This window comes from Spea bombifrons, chromosome 12 (genome assembly GCF_027358695.1).
Source record: "Spea bombifrons isolate aSpeBom1 chromosome 12, aSpeBom1.2.pri, whole genome shotgun sequence".
NCBI lineage: Eukaryota > Metazoa > Chordata > Amphibia > Anura > Pelobatidae > Spea > Spea bombifrons.
This window is the reverse complement of record NC_071098.1, coordinates 16,518,361-16,533,287: the sequence shown is the minus strand read 5'-3', so window position 1 is coordinate 16,533,287 and position 14,927 is coordinate 16,518,361. Positions and strand designations below refer to the sequence as shown.

Here is a 14,927-nt window from a genome sequence, read left to right as displayed (position 1 = left end):
TGCACAAGGCTAACACCTCTTACTAAAGTGTTACTAATACTATGCATTTACCAAATAAGCTAACAGACCATCTTCACGTTTGACTATTATTCTAACATTCTCCAATTTATTTCAAGGCCCTTGTAGCACATCTTGCTACAAACTTATTCTCGAAGAGGAACAAGAAATAAAGCTAAAAGGGGAGAGGAGGGGTGGAAATATGGAGCAGAGAATGGCTAATGGAGTGAGAAAGTTACTAAAGCAGAGCTGGGAATAAATAGCTGGGGGAAGAAGGAAGAAACACCGGAGAGGAGATAACTAGGAGGACAAAAATGTGTTCACAATCATGTTCTACCATACAAGGGAAATTATTAAACTCTGATGCAGTAGTCATTCCTTAATCCCCTGAATGAAAAAAAAAATAACAGCAACAGCCACTTCAAACTATAGGTCTTTAGAGAATACATTCAACTGCACATACAGCTAAATAAATCTGATGGAAAATAATCTCAAATTCAATGAGTAATTAACCACACTATGTGATACCACAAGATAACAGTCAAAAAGAAGGCATGCTAATACAAAAGAACATAATGGAGGAGCAGGATCCCAACATGCTTTAAAACAAGGGTCTCTAACCTTTCATTTAATTAGTCACTTATGATTAATATTTAATAATCAATTTTACAGCAACTACGCAAGCTGGAAAACATGTTTTTTAGATAGTATATATTTTAAACTTCATCATCATTTGTTTAGTTTTTTAGTTAATTTATTCACACTTATTTATAGAGGTCACTAGTGCTGTAATAGGTTTATACATACTGGTCTTTCATCATTTACATTGTATTTCATCGACTGCTTAATTATATTGACTACGGGGGGGGGATTTGCAACCAGTTCACAGAGGCCTTGCAGCTCTGCACCATCCGACCCCATCTCCCTTGTTAGCTTGCAAAAGCATGCCCCGTCCTCATGGGCCATATTGCGATACCGCTATCCTTGGTTTACTGTACTAGCATATGACAACCTGAGAATTGTGGACTATAAACATCTTATACATACAATGTAATTATGAAAATTAACACCATGCACATGTGAAAAAGGTATACAATTGTCAATGCAATGCTCTCTTTTAATGTACAAATGTACTTTACAATAAAAAAAATAAGCCATGACACTATCACTGCATTCTCCAAATGGACACACCACATTTCAGTGTTTACATGCCCTTACCATCTAATGCATATGGATTTATCTGGACACATATATCATCAACATACAGTATCAATGACATACCAATGCATTATTTCCCACTGTTAACAACATCATATCCACACAGGGCAGGTATCTACAATCACCAGCAACACATAACTCCATCTTTGAAACACCCGCAAAATACAAACGGCACTGTGTTCCCTGTGGTGACGTAAGAGACCTGAAGTGAGTAACTTCACAAAGCATGTTAAAGAAATGCAACAATAATATTTATCACAGGTATAGATAGCATTCAAACTCAACCAGCTGTCCAAAACTTGGCCTCAGGTAAGATAACACCATCTCAGTCCAGTGCCTGTGAAGATGCAGCCGCTGCACCACCTATTGTGGCCGAGCCTGCTGTCCAGATGTTAAAGATGCCAGCTGTACGTAATACGATATTAGCTCCAGACCAAATGCAAACAGGCAAAATCTTTATATAGGACATATGTTTCTATGTTCTGCATGGTAGAGGATAAGGTAATAGGTCACAAACAAAACATTCTCCAGCTATACAAGGTTCAATGGGAGGACCTAGATCAAGAAGCTGAGAGAAACCATAACATCTCTGGGATTTAAAAAACGATGTCATACATTTCATGGCATCTCCATCTTTCTGATCCACTGAGAAAGATCTGTCTGAGATATCCTACTCCACATCTTCCAGAGCCACAACTAAAGTAGTTAAAGCTATGTAAAGAGACAGTGATACATCTACTTTTCTAGCATCCAGCAGGGATAGGGACATGCAGGAGTGGGATAGAGACACACAGGAGTGGGATAGAGACACACAGGTGTTCCTCAAGAGAAATGGATTCCCCAGGTCAATAGGGGCCATCAATTACAATCCTGTAAGAACTGTCCCCCGTAGCAGGAGGAATACATATATAGGAACTGTACACATTTTTGTTTCATTAGTACCAATATGGTCTGTAATATAAAGCAAATCTATGTGTCTGCTGCCATTTCTGGAAACAGAATGGGTAAAATGTGCCTAATGGATTATATTTTACATGACTTTCCTTCGTTTAAGGAGGTCAATTAAGCAAAACTTTGAACTTATTAACTGTCAATTGCCATGGCACCATCCTTTTTTGGCGGAAGTAACCCAAGAGGCCAGAATAATGCAGACGTACCCGGAGAGAAAGAAAGGTGCAGAAACGCTTCTCTTTCTCTACAGATGGGTCTGCATTGTCCTGATCCAGAACTTCATCCAATACCATCACAACTCCAAGATTTACATCTGATAAGCGCGGTTCATCTACTTAAATGTGAGTGCATTCTATTATTGCGTGTACATTGATTTAGAAAGATATCATCCTATGGTATATTTCTCTTTCCTTATGTCCGTGAGAGTGAAGAATTTTCACACACACCAAGGAGTTGCTTTTGGAGGCTTAAAAGGTTCATACACATTGTGAGTGTAACCATTGAAGTTGTGTTCCTGAAGTTCCCTAGTGTTTTTACTTAACTACACTATATTTTTTTCCGTATTTTTGTTTGAGCTATTAAGATCGCGAGTTACAAGCGCCCCTAGACAGAAGTCTTTCTTGTTCCATATTTTCAACATTCCGTGGAGGATGTTTATAGGGTTGCTGCTGTAAAATCCGATCAAAATCAAGGGAAGTATTTATCTTTCCATTTCACTATTCACTTATTCTATACCTTTTTGGCACGCGGTTTCATTTATTTCTGTTCTGCATTGTCCTAGCCTGGTGTAGTTCTTCCGCAACAGGGCGGAGCCTTATTCCTCCAATAGGGGCAGAGTGTGTGCACATAGCCAATATTCTGGCCTTTTGGTCACTTCCGCGAAGGGGCAAAGACGTAGCCTATCCACGGATTTTTGTTTACTTACAAGAATGAGGACAAAAAAACTATTTTTTTCTTTGGGGTTGGTTTTCTTTTTTTGTGGTTTGTTGGCCAATGTTTTCTAAAGGTTCCCAGTAAGTGCTTTGGGGGCAACTTCTATGTTTTTTCCTTTTCCTGTTCTGTGTGATATGGTGACCAGGTTGAGGTCAAAATCATCAGAACTACTATTGTATATAGTAGCCTTGCCTATAGGTGAATGTCTGATTGTTTTTGGTGGTTTATGCCTTTTCTTTTTGTGGAACTAATAAAATTTAAAAAAAAATCATTGATTTTTGTGCAGTCTTGCTGTATAATAAAGAAAATGGAAGAAAAGTGTTTTTCTCCTCTTTTTAGCTCTGTGTTAGTGTATCTCATCTTTATCTCTATTTTCTCATATCTACCCTCCAAGCTCTTTTTTTTACTGCTTATTTAAAATTACTCTCTTACTTTCTTACTCTCTCACCTTCCCCTCTCAACCCCCCCCCCTTCTGTTCTGCAGATATTTTCCCTTGTGGTTTTTGGCTCCCTAATCAAATAGTTTGACTCATGAAGGAGGGGAATGGGGGAGAACGTCATAGCAGAAAAAAGTAGGCAGACACGAGAAGCCCAAGATGGACAATCGAATAGCGTAAGTATGGACTGAAACAGAGTATTTATCAAAAACAATATATCATTAATCAAAATAAACATTGAAATACAAACTGCATGTAAACAGAGAGTAGGATAAGATCAATGAAACATTTGATTGTGTATCAATTAGTCTAACTGGCAGATAAGAAGGGGACTAGGGATACCAAGTAACATATCTCATAAAGACAAACTATATGACAGAAAACAATTAAAATAAATAAAATAGATCTGTTCCATGAAAGATAATAAGTAAATACCAGGGAAGTGTACAGGGCACCTGGTTTAAAACGTATTGTTTCTTTGTCTAATTAGAAGGGTGTAGGGAGGGGCAGTATGGAATGATTATTTGTGGAAGGAGGCAGCTGTCTTCACTGATTCCAAAACTTTCATTTTTCCTTCGGTTTCAGAATAATTTCCCACTGTTTATTCTTGCACAACAATTTCCTGACTACTATTAAACTTCTCAGACTCGACTTTGCATTGCAGGACCAGCAATAGCAGCAATACACCCATGGATACACACATCCAGCAGCATGCTTTGGGACTCAATTTCTCAAAACATTGGACCATTTGGTGAATTGATCCCTCAAAGTAAGGTAGGTGATAAAGCAGCCGCAAATTTCCCCCAAAGTAGAAAAATGTTTAAAGAACAGTTCCCTTAGAGTAAGGAAGGACATTGAGCTGCAGCAGCAGAGGCATGGCAGAGCACAGGGCAGGCACGGGTTGACAGAAACATCTAGATTGTACAGGATAATATAAGACCACATTTTCCCCAATATTTTAATTCCCTCCCCCATGTTAGAAAAAAAGAACAAGAATTGGCCGCCATTGAGTTGCAGAGACAGGGCAGAGGTTAGGCACTGGAAGACAGGCACTTCCAGCTACATGATTGCCAAACATTATTGATTCCCCGGGGTAAGTAAGGAGACTGGGCCCAAATCGAGACAATTGGGGGGCATGTTATAATCCAGGGGTGTCCAAGTTTTTTCTGCAGTGGGCCACTTCATCAGAATTGTATACGTGCGCGGGCCGCACTCATTTTTCACTGTGACAAAAAATATGGCCTTTAATAAAATATGCAGATTAAAATAAAGTAAAATGACACAAAACCTTTACTCTTCCTCTCACTGATTTCTGGGCCTAGAAAGTTTTGCGACTACAAATTCAGGATTCCCTAGATTTATTCTAGGGATGAACTAAAATGAAAATTCTGGACCAAAACATTCAGGGTTCACTTAGCCAAAACTGAAAATGACCCCCACCTTTAAAAATAATAATAAAAACTCACATTTTTAATAAAAGTAGGTAACACACAATTGGACAAAATTAGCAATATGACTTGGCATGATAGGAGTGTGATTGCTAACAGCAATCACACTCCTATCATACCCAGGCAACCAGTAAATGCTGGTACCTAGGCATGATGGGACTGTGCTCGCTGTGATTGCTGTTAGCAATCACACTCCTATCATGCCAAGTCAGCCAGTACGTGCTGGTACAGGGTGGCTGTAAGTGATGTGCAGACCCCATACTGCTGGCAGCATCACTACACAAGGGGGGCAGCTAGCTAGGTTTCAGCATGTACTGGCTGACTTGGCATGATAGGAGTGTGATTGCTAACAGTAGTCACAGTCCCATCATGCCTAGGTTCCAGCACTTACACATCCATCCAGTAAATGCTGGAACCTAGGCATGATGGGACTGTGATTGCTGTTAGCAATCACACTCCTATCATGCCAAGTCAGCCAATACACGCTGGTACAGGGTGGCTGTAAGTGATGTGCAGACCCCATACTGCTGGCAGCCTCAATACACAAGGGGGGCAGCTAGCCAGGTTTCAGCATGTACTGGCTGACTTGGCATGATAGGAGTGTGATTGCTAACAGCAATCACAGTCCCATCATGCCTAGGTTCCAGCACTTACACATCCATCCAGTAAATGCTGGAACCTAGGCATTATGGGACTGTGATTGCTGTTAGCAATCACACTCCTATCATGCCAAGTCAGCCAGTACATGCTGGTACAGGGTGGCTGTAAGTGCAGACCCCATACTGCTGGCAGCATCACTACACAAGGGGGGCAGCTGGCCAGGTTTCAGCATGTACTGGCTGACTTGGCATGATAGGAGTGTGATTGCTAACAGCAATCACAGTCCCATCATGCCTAGGTTCCAGCACTTACACATCCATGCTATCACACACACACACTCATTTATTCATATAATCATTCATTCACAGATTCATTCCCTCAATCACACACACTCATTCAAACACCCTCCCCACCCCCTTACCTGCACTGCAGCTCACCGATGCCGCTCACAGACTTCAGCAGGGGGCGCGGCCTCCCTCTGCCTTCTCTGCTAAAGTACAGAGGAAGTAGGATGTCACGTGAACTCCGCTTCTTCTGTGCAGTCCAGAAGACCCTCCCACAAGTAAGTAGCAGGGCTTGAGGTACGGCTCGCGTAAGATCGGTTGCCCTGGCTGCCGATCTTACGCGGGCCGCACCTCGAGGTCTCGCGGGCCGGGCCGCATTTGGCCCGCGGGCCGCATGTTGGACGCCCCTGTTATAAGCTATATATGATATCTAATATTAGGGAAATTCAGTCCTGCTCCTAGGGGCTGTATGTGCCTATTATCTGCCAGTGCCTGCCTACTACTACCACTGCTGCTTTCTTCTCACCTTCCTTTTTTTGGGGGATAAATTATTTTTTTTCTATTATGGGACAGTCTTGGAATTGGATGTGTCTGCCAGTGCCTGCCCTGCCTCTGCTACTGCAGCTCAATTTACTTCTTTACTGTAAGAGATAAATATTCTTCTAATTTTGGTGGGCATTCAGTATCCTGTATGGTGGGACTGTATATGTGCCAGTGTCTACCTACTCCCAGTCCACTGCTACTACTCCTGCTGCTGCCATATCCCCTTCCTTACTCTGAGGGATCAGTTTATCCGGCTGGTCCAGTTTTTGGAGAAATTGAGTCCCATAGCCTGCTGCTGGATGTGTGTATCCACTGGCATCAAGCTGCTGTTGCTGGTGGTCCTGCCGTGCAAAAGTGAATGTGGATCTCTTCCTTAACCTTGGGGAGGGGCTGCTGTAGGTGAAAGGTGAGTCCAGAAGGTGTCGAGGATCTCTCCATTAGGAGGATTGTTTCCAAATCAAAAAATGTCCCCGAATTTTGTCCGAGCCTAACGGCTGGGAAACAAAATACTTTGCCCAAAAATTAAAGCCACAAAAATGAAACGGAATTTTTGGCGGGATCGATTTTGCTTCCTGTGCACAAGTCCAGTCCAAAGTCCCTGGTGGCTGTGTGCTGAGCTTGGAAACGTCTGTGATACTGACACCAGAGCAGCACAGGGAGTAATTGTCTCCCTTACCAACCCTCCATTGGATCTTGGTATAAGATGGTAGGTAGCACAAGCACATTGTTTATTAATGAGCTCATTATACCTAATGAAAGATCATCACAATGTTAAACCTTTCACTGTTCATAACCTCTGTAAAAATGATTTGTCTTCTCCGGTTCATTCTATATATTTTTTTCACCTGTCTCATAGGATGATGCTGTTCTTTACCCTCCTTATTCTTGCATCATCTTCCTGTCAGAGAGAAGATAACCAGATACTCACCTCTTGCTGTGGGGCTCCTGGAATCCCAGGGGTTCCCGGAACACATGGCACCATAGGGGGCCCAGGGAGAGATGGAAGGGATGGAAGGGATGGATCCCCAGGTGCAAGTGGATCAAAGGGCGACTCTGGAGAGCCAGGTAAAAAAAGCAGTCTAGCACACTGATATGTTCTTATCTGCTATCAAATCTATATTCCTATGCGTAAGAGCATTATAGTACTGAGAAAACTAAATAAGAAAATAGTTCAATAGTCTTTTGAAAACTCAGTAATAAAACACAATGTATACATTTCTCAAAAGGATCAAGGCTATTGTATACATATAGGAGCAAACAATTTTATTTTGCTTTATTTCTTCAACCCTGATTTCCCTCTTTCTAATTTAATGTACCCATGCAAATTAAATATTGTTTTTTCTGGACAAGTGGGGCTTTGGTTTGAAAATGTTTAACAACATCCTGTAGTAAAGAAATGCCCGACATTTCATTTGTCTTTTTGTAGTCTAGAAAGTCTCTTACATACTATGCTATTTTTATTAATTTGCAATACATTTAGGTTGGTGGACAGCAAAGGGTGTTTTAAAAAAAAAAAATAAACGTATAATTCTACTGTGAGAGGTATGAATGGTTATGAGTGTCTTGCACTATTTTTTACTTTTTAAAACTTTTGATTTTATTATTATGTTTTTTTACTTTTTTCACCATTGCTCTTTATCATGGAACAGTGCTGCACAGGATCATATTGGTATCTTTGTAGAGTAGACCCTGGTAATCTGTTGTAATTGTTGGGCACCCTTGATGAGATTACATACCTATTTCATACCTATTGTGTACCACAGTTATCCGTTCATATCTCAGTCATTATGCAGGATATGATGAATATCATTATGTACTTTCAACTTAGTCGTTAATTTGATCAGTGATTGTGGGAAGTTATGAAGATTGTGTTCCTCATTCTGAGTGACAAGGAAGACGTTTAATAATTTTTTTTCATCCACCTAGGCATGTCAGGTGCTCGTGGTCTGCTGGGTGCTACTGGTCCTAGTGGTGCACAAGGCAATAAGGGTGAGCAAGGAGACTGTGCTGTTCCTCCACGTTCAGCTTTCAGTGCTAAACTTTCTGCATCCCGCAGCCCCCCTATTCCTGGACAACCAGTACCATTTGGTAAAGTCTTGGCAAATGAACAAGGACATTACAATCCAGAAACCGGCCGTTTCATCTGTGTTGTGCCTGGTCTTTATTACTTTTCCCTCCATGGCACTGTCTACCGTGGATCACTGCATTTGCAACTAATGAAGAATGGGCACCCACAGGCCTCATTTTTCCAGCCAGGTGATGGAACCAGGCCAGGAAGCCTGTGTGGAGGTGCTGCTTTGCATCTGGAGCCTGGAGATGAAGTGTGGGTCCAGCTAGGAGATTATCCAGGGCTTTATGCAAGTGATGGAACAGACAGTGTCTTTACTGGATTTCTCATATACTCTGACTGGGATCCACACCCTGTATTTAGTCCTTTGAAATCTCCTGATCTCTAAGTTATCATTCATTTCCTTTTGGAATTTTCAGGAAATAAGGTGAATCTAACGACATACATCTCATTTTCTGTAGCTGTCTGACAGATGCTAATGGAGCAATCTTCTCTCGCTGTTCATGCAATGAGGATTGCTTTTTTGGCTCCCAAGCAATAGAAGTGATCTAGTTAGAATCCACTCACCTGATCTAGGTAAAAAATCACACCCACTCACTGCAGTGAGTGAAGTAGGCAAGTAGCTGACAGTCTGCAAGCAGGCAGTGACAATTTCCTTGACTAGGCAGGTTGTGACCTGCAAAATAGAAACTCCCTTCTTAAAATTGAAAAGTCCATTCTTTCATTGGACAAAACCAATTTGGAGTGGTACATTTTACTTCTAGCCAGCTTGTATGATCTGAGTAACCTGCTTCACATACAATTTATTTTCTTCACTTTCCTTTCTGGTTTTGTTGTGTTTTACACTTTTTAGCAGACTTGTAGTACACCTACTACAGTTTTGCTTTTAAATTTAGTTAGGGCACTTGATGACATGTTTAACTTTTGAGATTGTTTAGAATTGTACCCATCTCCTGTATTTTGTCACTTCACACTGTTATAACATTTCTTTGTACCATTTGTCTATGAAACTCCATATTAAATTCAATGGTCTATCAATCAGGACAATCATAATTTATGTTTTCTTTTCTTTTTTCTTTCTTTGTTTCATTTTTCGTATAATCGCGTTGTTGGACTGCAGCTCAGATATGCGTTTGCATTTTTATTTAAAAAAGAAAAGTTACAATCACTGTAATAAGACAGACTTGGGTAACTGTGTAATAGTATGTCATTGCATTGTTTTTAAACTGAACTGCTTGTTAAAGGGTGTAACAACTTTTTAAAGCTAAAGTAGCACCAAAATTAAACATGGCAACAGAGTTTCAACTGCTAAAACTGTTTAAAATGCAGTAAAGCTTGAAGGTAATTCTACCTAGAATTTATGTAGAAGAAAATTCTTTTGCAGCTTGGCTATTAAAGCTAGGTGCAATAGTCCCTTTCACCAGGAACTACGGAAATCCCAGAGAATTTAATTTGCAATGGAATACCGCCCACACCTGCAAGTGTTTTGACAGGTCCCGTACTGATATAGTCCTCTGCACCGTAGGATCCCCAGTGTGTAATTGCTACAAGCAACAGAGCTGACTAGCTATCTTACTTCCCCACTAGAGGAAGTCTCACACAGAGCTTAATATGGTTGCTTGCTACCATAGCACTAGACGCCGTATTGGATGGAATAAAGGGCCAGCAAGCTGCCAGTTAATCGATTGTGAGATTGTTTGGTTGGCACATTGATATCAGGAATTCATTATCAATCATTCATTACACAGACACTCGCTATCATCAAAAAAAATATCAATCGTGCCACAGGGGGTTTTTTTTAACCAATGAGCTTTCACCTGTTCCTTTTTTAAGTTGGTGCCAAACTTTTTTTGCCCCTTGTTTATTATTTGTTTCTTCATTTAAGTGGACCTGAAGAAGGGCCTACAGGATCCTAAAAGCTTGTGTTAAATACTAAATAGACTAGAGGCTAGAGCCATGAACACTGGCTGGGGGTCAGGGTATATTTTTTATCTTGGAAGGCCAGGTCAATTCTCCTTGTTTTGCTACCGTTAGATTATAACAACCATAAAATTTTTGTATTTTTGTTGTTTTTAAATTATAGTGTTTTCTTAACTATTTAAGGGGTGTGATGGGATATATTTTACTAGTATGCCAGTACCTAATGTCACAATATATCCGCTGGCAGCATGTTGGCGCTTTAATCCCACCAACACAGCATCTATTACCATAGCAACAAGAACCCATGCACCATCAGAATAATGCACTAAACATTAAGTCTTCTTCTGAGGAAGGTAAGCAGGCAATCAGCATCACGAGCCAAGCAGCAGCCGCTCATGCACTTTTTTGTGATTCTTCCCTTTTGGTTCATTGATTCATATATGATTTATTTTGGCACTTTTTCTACAACGAAGCACTATAGCACTTTGAGAACCTGAAAACACTTGAAGATCATCATTCCAATTAGGATCAACCAGGATTGTTGGAGAACACAGTTGTAAGACGCATTAGCACATGTTTGAATGTGATCAACTTCTTGTAAGCGTAATCAACTTTTATTTCCTCTATATCTGGGTGACATACTGCGCAATATTTTCCCTTTCTCTCTTCATTCCCATTTTTAGATGTGAAAATTTTGGAGAAGAGCCTGAATATCACAGAAATATCGTGAGCGCAATATTTACCACTGATTGAGAAATTATATCTTATTTTTGGCTACACTAATTTACAGGAGAGCCCCTAAGTGGAAGGGTGTTTTTTGATATCAGCATCTAACGAATGCTGTTCTAGGGTGGCAGCTGTGCAGTAGGGGAAGTATCGTTTCTTTTTTATAATTTGTTGATAGATTATTCACTAAGAGTCACGTCTACATAATAATTCACCATATTGTTTTCACTTGTACCCTTGTCACTTTTTCTTGACCATGTAAACATATACATACATCCCCAAACATTTGCCCATTGGGAGCAGCCCTGGTAACTTTCTGTGAAAACTTCAATTTCTCAATTTAAGGTATTTCTTCTGCGTTAATTATTTGTCTCTTCTGTAACTGCTGTCTGCCTTTGTAAGGTTGATGAGGATCAGAAGGACCAAAAAGATATGCTAGTTCTAAGGTGTTTTCTCACCATTTTTCTTCCATAAAGCAAAAGAACCTCTTGATTGTGAAACTGTAAAAAAAGGGTTAAAAATAAAAAGCTGACCTTTCCTCTTATATCCACCTGTCTGACATAACCCCTCGTCTATTATATCACACAAATTAATTGTGTCTAGTTCCTAATGGTACATGTTTTTTGTTTGTTTTTTGACACAGAAAGTATTGGCTATAAGGTTTTGGTATTAGATAAGCATGTCCAAACTGTTTTTTTTTTCCAAGTTCAGGTCTTGCGAAAGACACAAAAATTATACATAGAAACATAATTTGACAGCAGATAAGAACATTCTAGTCTGCCTATTTTTCCTGATGTAAGACTCAAACCTTAATTGGTCCTAAGAGTCAGGATAGCTTTATGCCTATCCCATGCATGTTCAAACTTCCATACTGTTTTAACATCTGCCACTTTAACTGGGTTTATGTTTCACTTATCTAACTCTCAGCAAAGTAAAATTTGAAGAGGGGGTTGTAAGCCACGTTTAGCCCAGTTTGGGAAGTCAGAACATACAATGGTATATAATAACCAGGCCATGACATTAACTTTACAAAGGCCACACTGATAAATTCTCTAATGGCGTTCTTCAAATTAGAGTTGGTTTCCTGACTGAACAGAAGTTGTGCCAAAAAATACATAGCAAATATTAAATGTGTGCGTGTTTTATGGCTACCATTAATAATTATGTGGCTATGATTTTCTTTTTGTATTTTTGTTGTAAGAGGATTCACGTGTGGCAAGAACAGATGATGTTCGAATTCAAGCCTTAAGAGCTTGCCTAAAGTATTTCATTGACACCCCAGAAATAAAGAAATAATCTACTATCTACGTTGAAGGCCAACGACATGTAATTTTTAAAGGAACCTAAAACAGAACTGCGGATTTAATGATATTAACAGCTGTTCAGAAAAAATGAAACGCTGCAATTCACACAATGCAGTTACATACAATACAGATTCTTGGCAAGTGTCCTTCTCACAGTGAGGTTATTCCCAAGTTCATATAACGCACCTTGACCCCTTTCACAGCTTGACTTAACAGCCTCAAAAATTGCTTCCGACGTAAAAAAAATGAAATGGTTTCTTACAAACAAGGTCAACGAACTTTTTTTTTTTTTTTTTAAATAGATAAATGAAACAAACAACACCGGTCCGCAATGCGCAGCATAGTCTCAATAGTGCATAAACTCAGTAGAATGGCTTATTAGATATAGACGTTCAAGGTCTGCAAGATCATCTTCCGGCAAAGTGGACAATTACGCTGAAGGATAGGCTGCTGCAAGAGTATTTGGGTGCAGGGAGCGCAGAGACACAGATGACGGCAGGGTAGCAGAAGAACAGTTTTGGTCTCATCCTGACATATCACACACTTTTTGCTCTCTTCTTGTTGTTTCAGAAGCTTCCAAGGATCTTCTGATACACGGCCTGCCTCTGCGGGGGAAGCTGGATTGCACAGACTTGAAGCTGGTCCTGGTTCACGGTTCTGGACTCCAACAGGTTCCAGATCCTGACCTAAAGCAGGTCTGACTGGAGGGTTATGCAGTCTAAGAGGTACTCTGTTCTGCACCCAGATAGACTGCGAGGGAGGGTTTTGTGCTGTATTAGGTCTCACAGGTATGTTCTGTGGCCTAGTTCTCCTCCAGTTCCAGTCTCTCTCCCAAGCCCCTCTGTACATTCTTATAAGTTGAAGACACTTAGCAGCGGCCTGGCTCCAAACCTCTGAATAAATCACAGCAAGAATAAACACATTTACCGTATGGTATAACCGGATGATTCTCACACGTAACTGAAGGAAAACTGGAGTAGTAGGCCTGATGAGGGACCGGCAAACCCACATGAGGAGAAGCAGCAGAATGACTTTATAAAGATTCCTGAAGAATATTGCTCCCAGTTCCCAGCTAAGCAACGCCACGCCATCTAGAACCAGTTGACACGGATTCCACAATAAAAACGCTATGGCCACAGCATTGCTGGAGATTTGAGAGAGCAAAACTGTGATGACATTAACCAAGGAGATCCAAAGGGCAAGAAAGGATGATAAAACATTTTGTATTGCAATAAGGCATACATTCACCAAACTGTTCACTAGGTAGGCGACCAAGCTACCGGCAATGCTCAGGGCGTCCCAAAACAGGCGGTGAAGCGTCTGTCCAGAAAGTGCAATGTTGAATAGTCCTCGCTGCATCATTTCCTTACTTCTAAGGAGTGTGTGGCAAACCAAATTCCACACCAGCTGAAGGCAATCTAAGCCAGGCAGGCCTCCCCTCACAACGCTGCTTACTGCCTGCAATGTACCCAGCAACACACTGCAGAAGGAATCCCCCATCCTGGCCATGTGGCCTAGGAGACCTTGCCAGAAGTGAAGCAGCCCCATGGTAACTGTACCTGGCAAGTTTACAATAAAGCGGATGGTCCAGAACAAATGCGAGAAGAGGAAAGACATGAGCCAGTAATTCAAGTCCAGCAAAAACACCAGCAGCTCCAGGCTCCATCCTAGACCAGTGAGGAGTAAACCGATCACCTGCAGCATTGGAAAAGAACAAAGTTCCGGTCCCCCAACTGGCAATCAAACCGACTAAAGCTTATCATCGGGAAGCCATGCGGGAAGACTTTCAACCGCCGTTTAGGTGCAATAGTTTAAAACGGTTCCGTTGGATCCACAGTTGCTTAGAGTCAGTTCGTTGCGATGCACAGAACAAGGAAATACGCACCAGCTACAGTTTGAACACAGGCATGAGTAACAGAATGGACGATCTCATCGATGTGAGACCGCTTCACCACCTCTTCAGCTAGCTGGAATAACTTTCGTCAAAAGAGTTAATATCTCCCCTTCGCCGATTGGGTAACTCTATAATGACGAAAGTGATTGGATGCGCTTGATTGGTTACCTTTGTAGATTGCCTAGTTTCAATTGGACATGCCCATACTCCCGCCCTAAACATAGATTTTAAAGAATGCAATAGGCGTGTTAAAGTCAAACTCTCATATTATCGTCGCTTTTTCTTGTCTCCCACGTGTGTTTTGAACAAGTGAGCTAAAGTCATGTGATAGTGTAGGGGCGGAGCTTAGATGTGAACGCTGGTAAAAGCCGCTGTGTTGTCTGCGCATGCTTGATTGGTGCGTAGCGCTCGTTTGCAACTGCAATTTTTCTCAAGTAGAGAGCGATTTGGTTTCTCCTGCCTTCACCTTCCCGTTTTTTATTATATTTATACTTTGTGCGTAGAATTGTGTAAATATGTAATACTGAGGTGGATTATTCTGCGCACTTTATGTGAAGTGTAAATGTCGCATGTTCAGCATCATCAGCTTCGGGTCCGTTGTTAG

At 40.9% G+C, this 14,927-nt stretch overlaps 2 protein-coding genes across 2 annotated transcripts; one reads left to right on the top strand and one right to left on the bottom strand.

Moving 5' to 3' along the window:
- The first annotated feature begins 3,670 nt into the window (after window positions 1–3,670).
- On the top strand, window positions 3,671–9,056 carry C1QTNF5 (C1q and TNF related 5). Its single transcript, XM_053451924.1, has 3 exons — window positions 3,671–3,712; window positions 7,268–7,476; window positions 8,338–9,056. Exons 1-3 carry the CDS (start codon window positions 3,696–3,698, stop codon window positions 8,865–8,867), a joined length of 756 nt encoding a protein of 251 aa, XP_053307899.1. The 5' UTR covers window positions 3,671–3,695; the 3' UTR covers window positions 8,868–9,056.
- A 3,399-nt stretch (window positions 9,057–12,455) lies between these two features.
- Window positions 12,456–14,380, bottom strand: RNF26 (ring finger protein 26). Its single transcript, XM_053451795.1, has one exon. The coding sequence runs from the start codon at window positions 14,131–14,133 to the stop codon at window positions 12,808–12,810; it is 1,326 nt and encodes a 441-aa protein (XP_053307770.1). The 5' UTR covers window positions 14,134–14,380; the 3' UTR covers window positions 12,456–12,807.
- Between the last annotated feature and the right edge of the window lie 547 nt (window positions 14,381–14,927).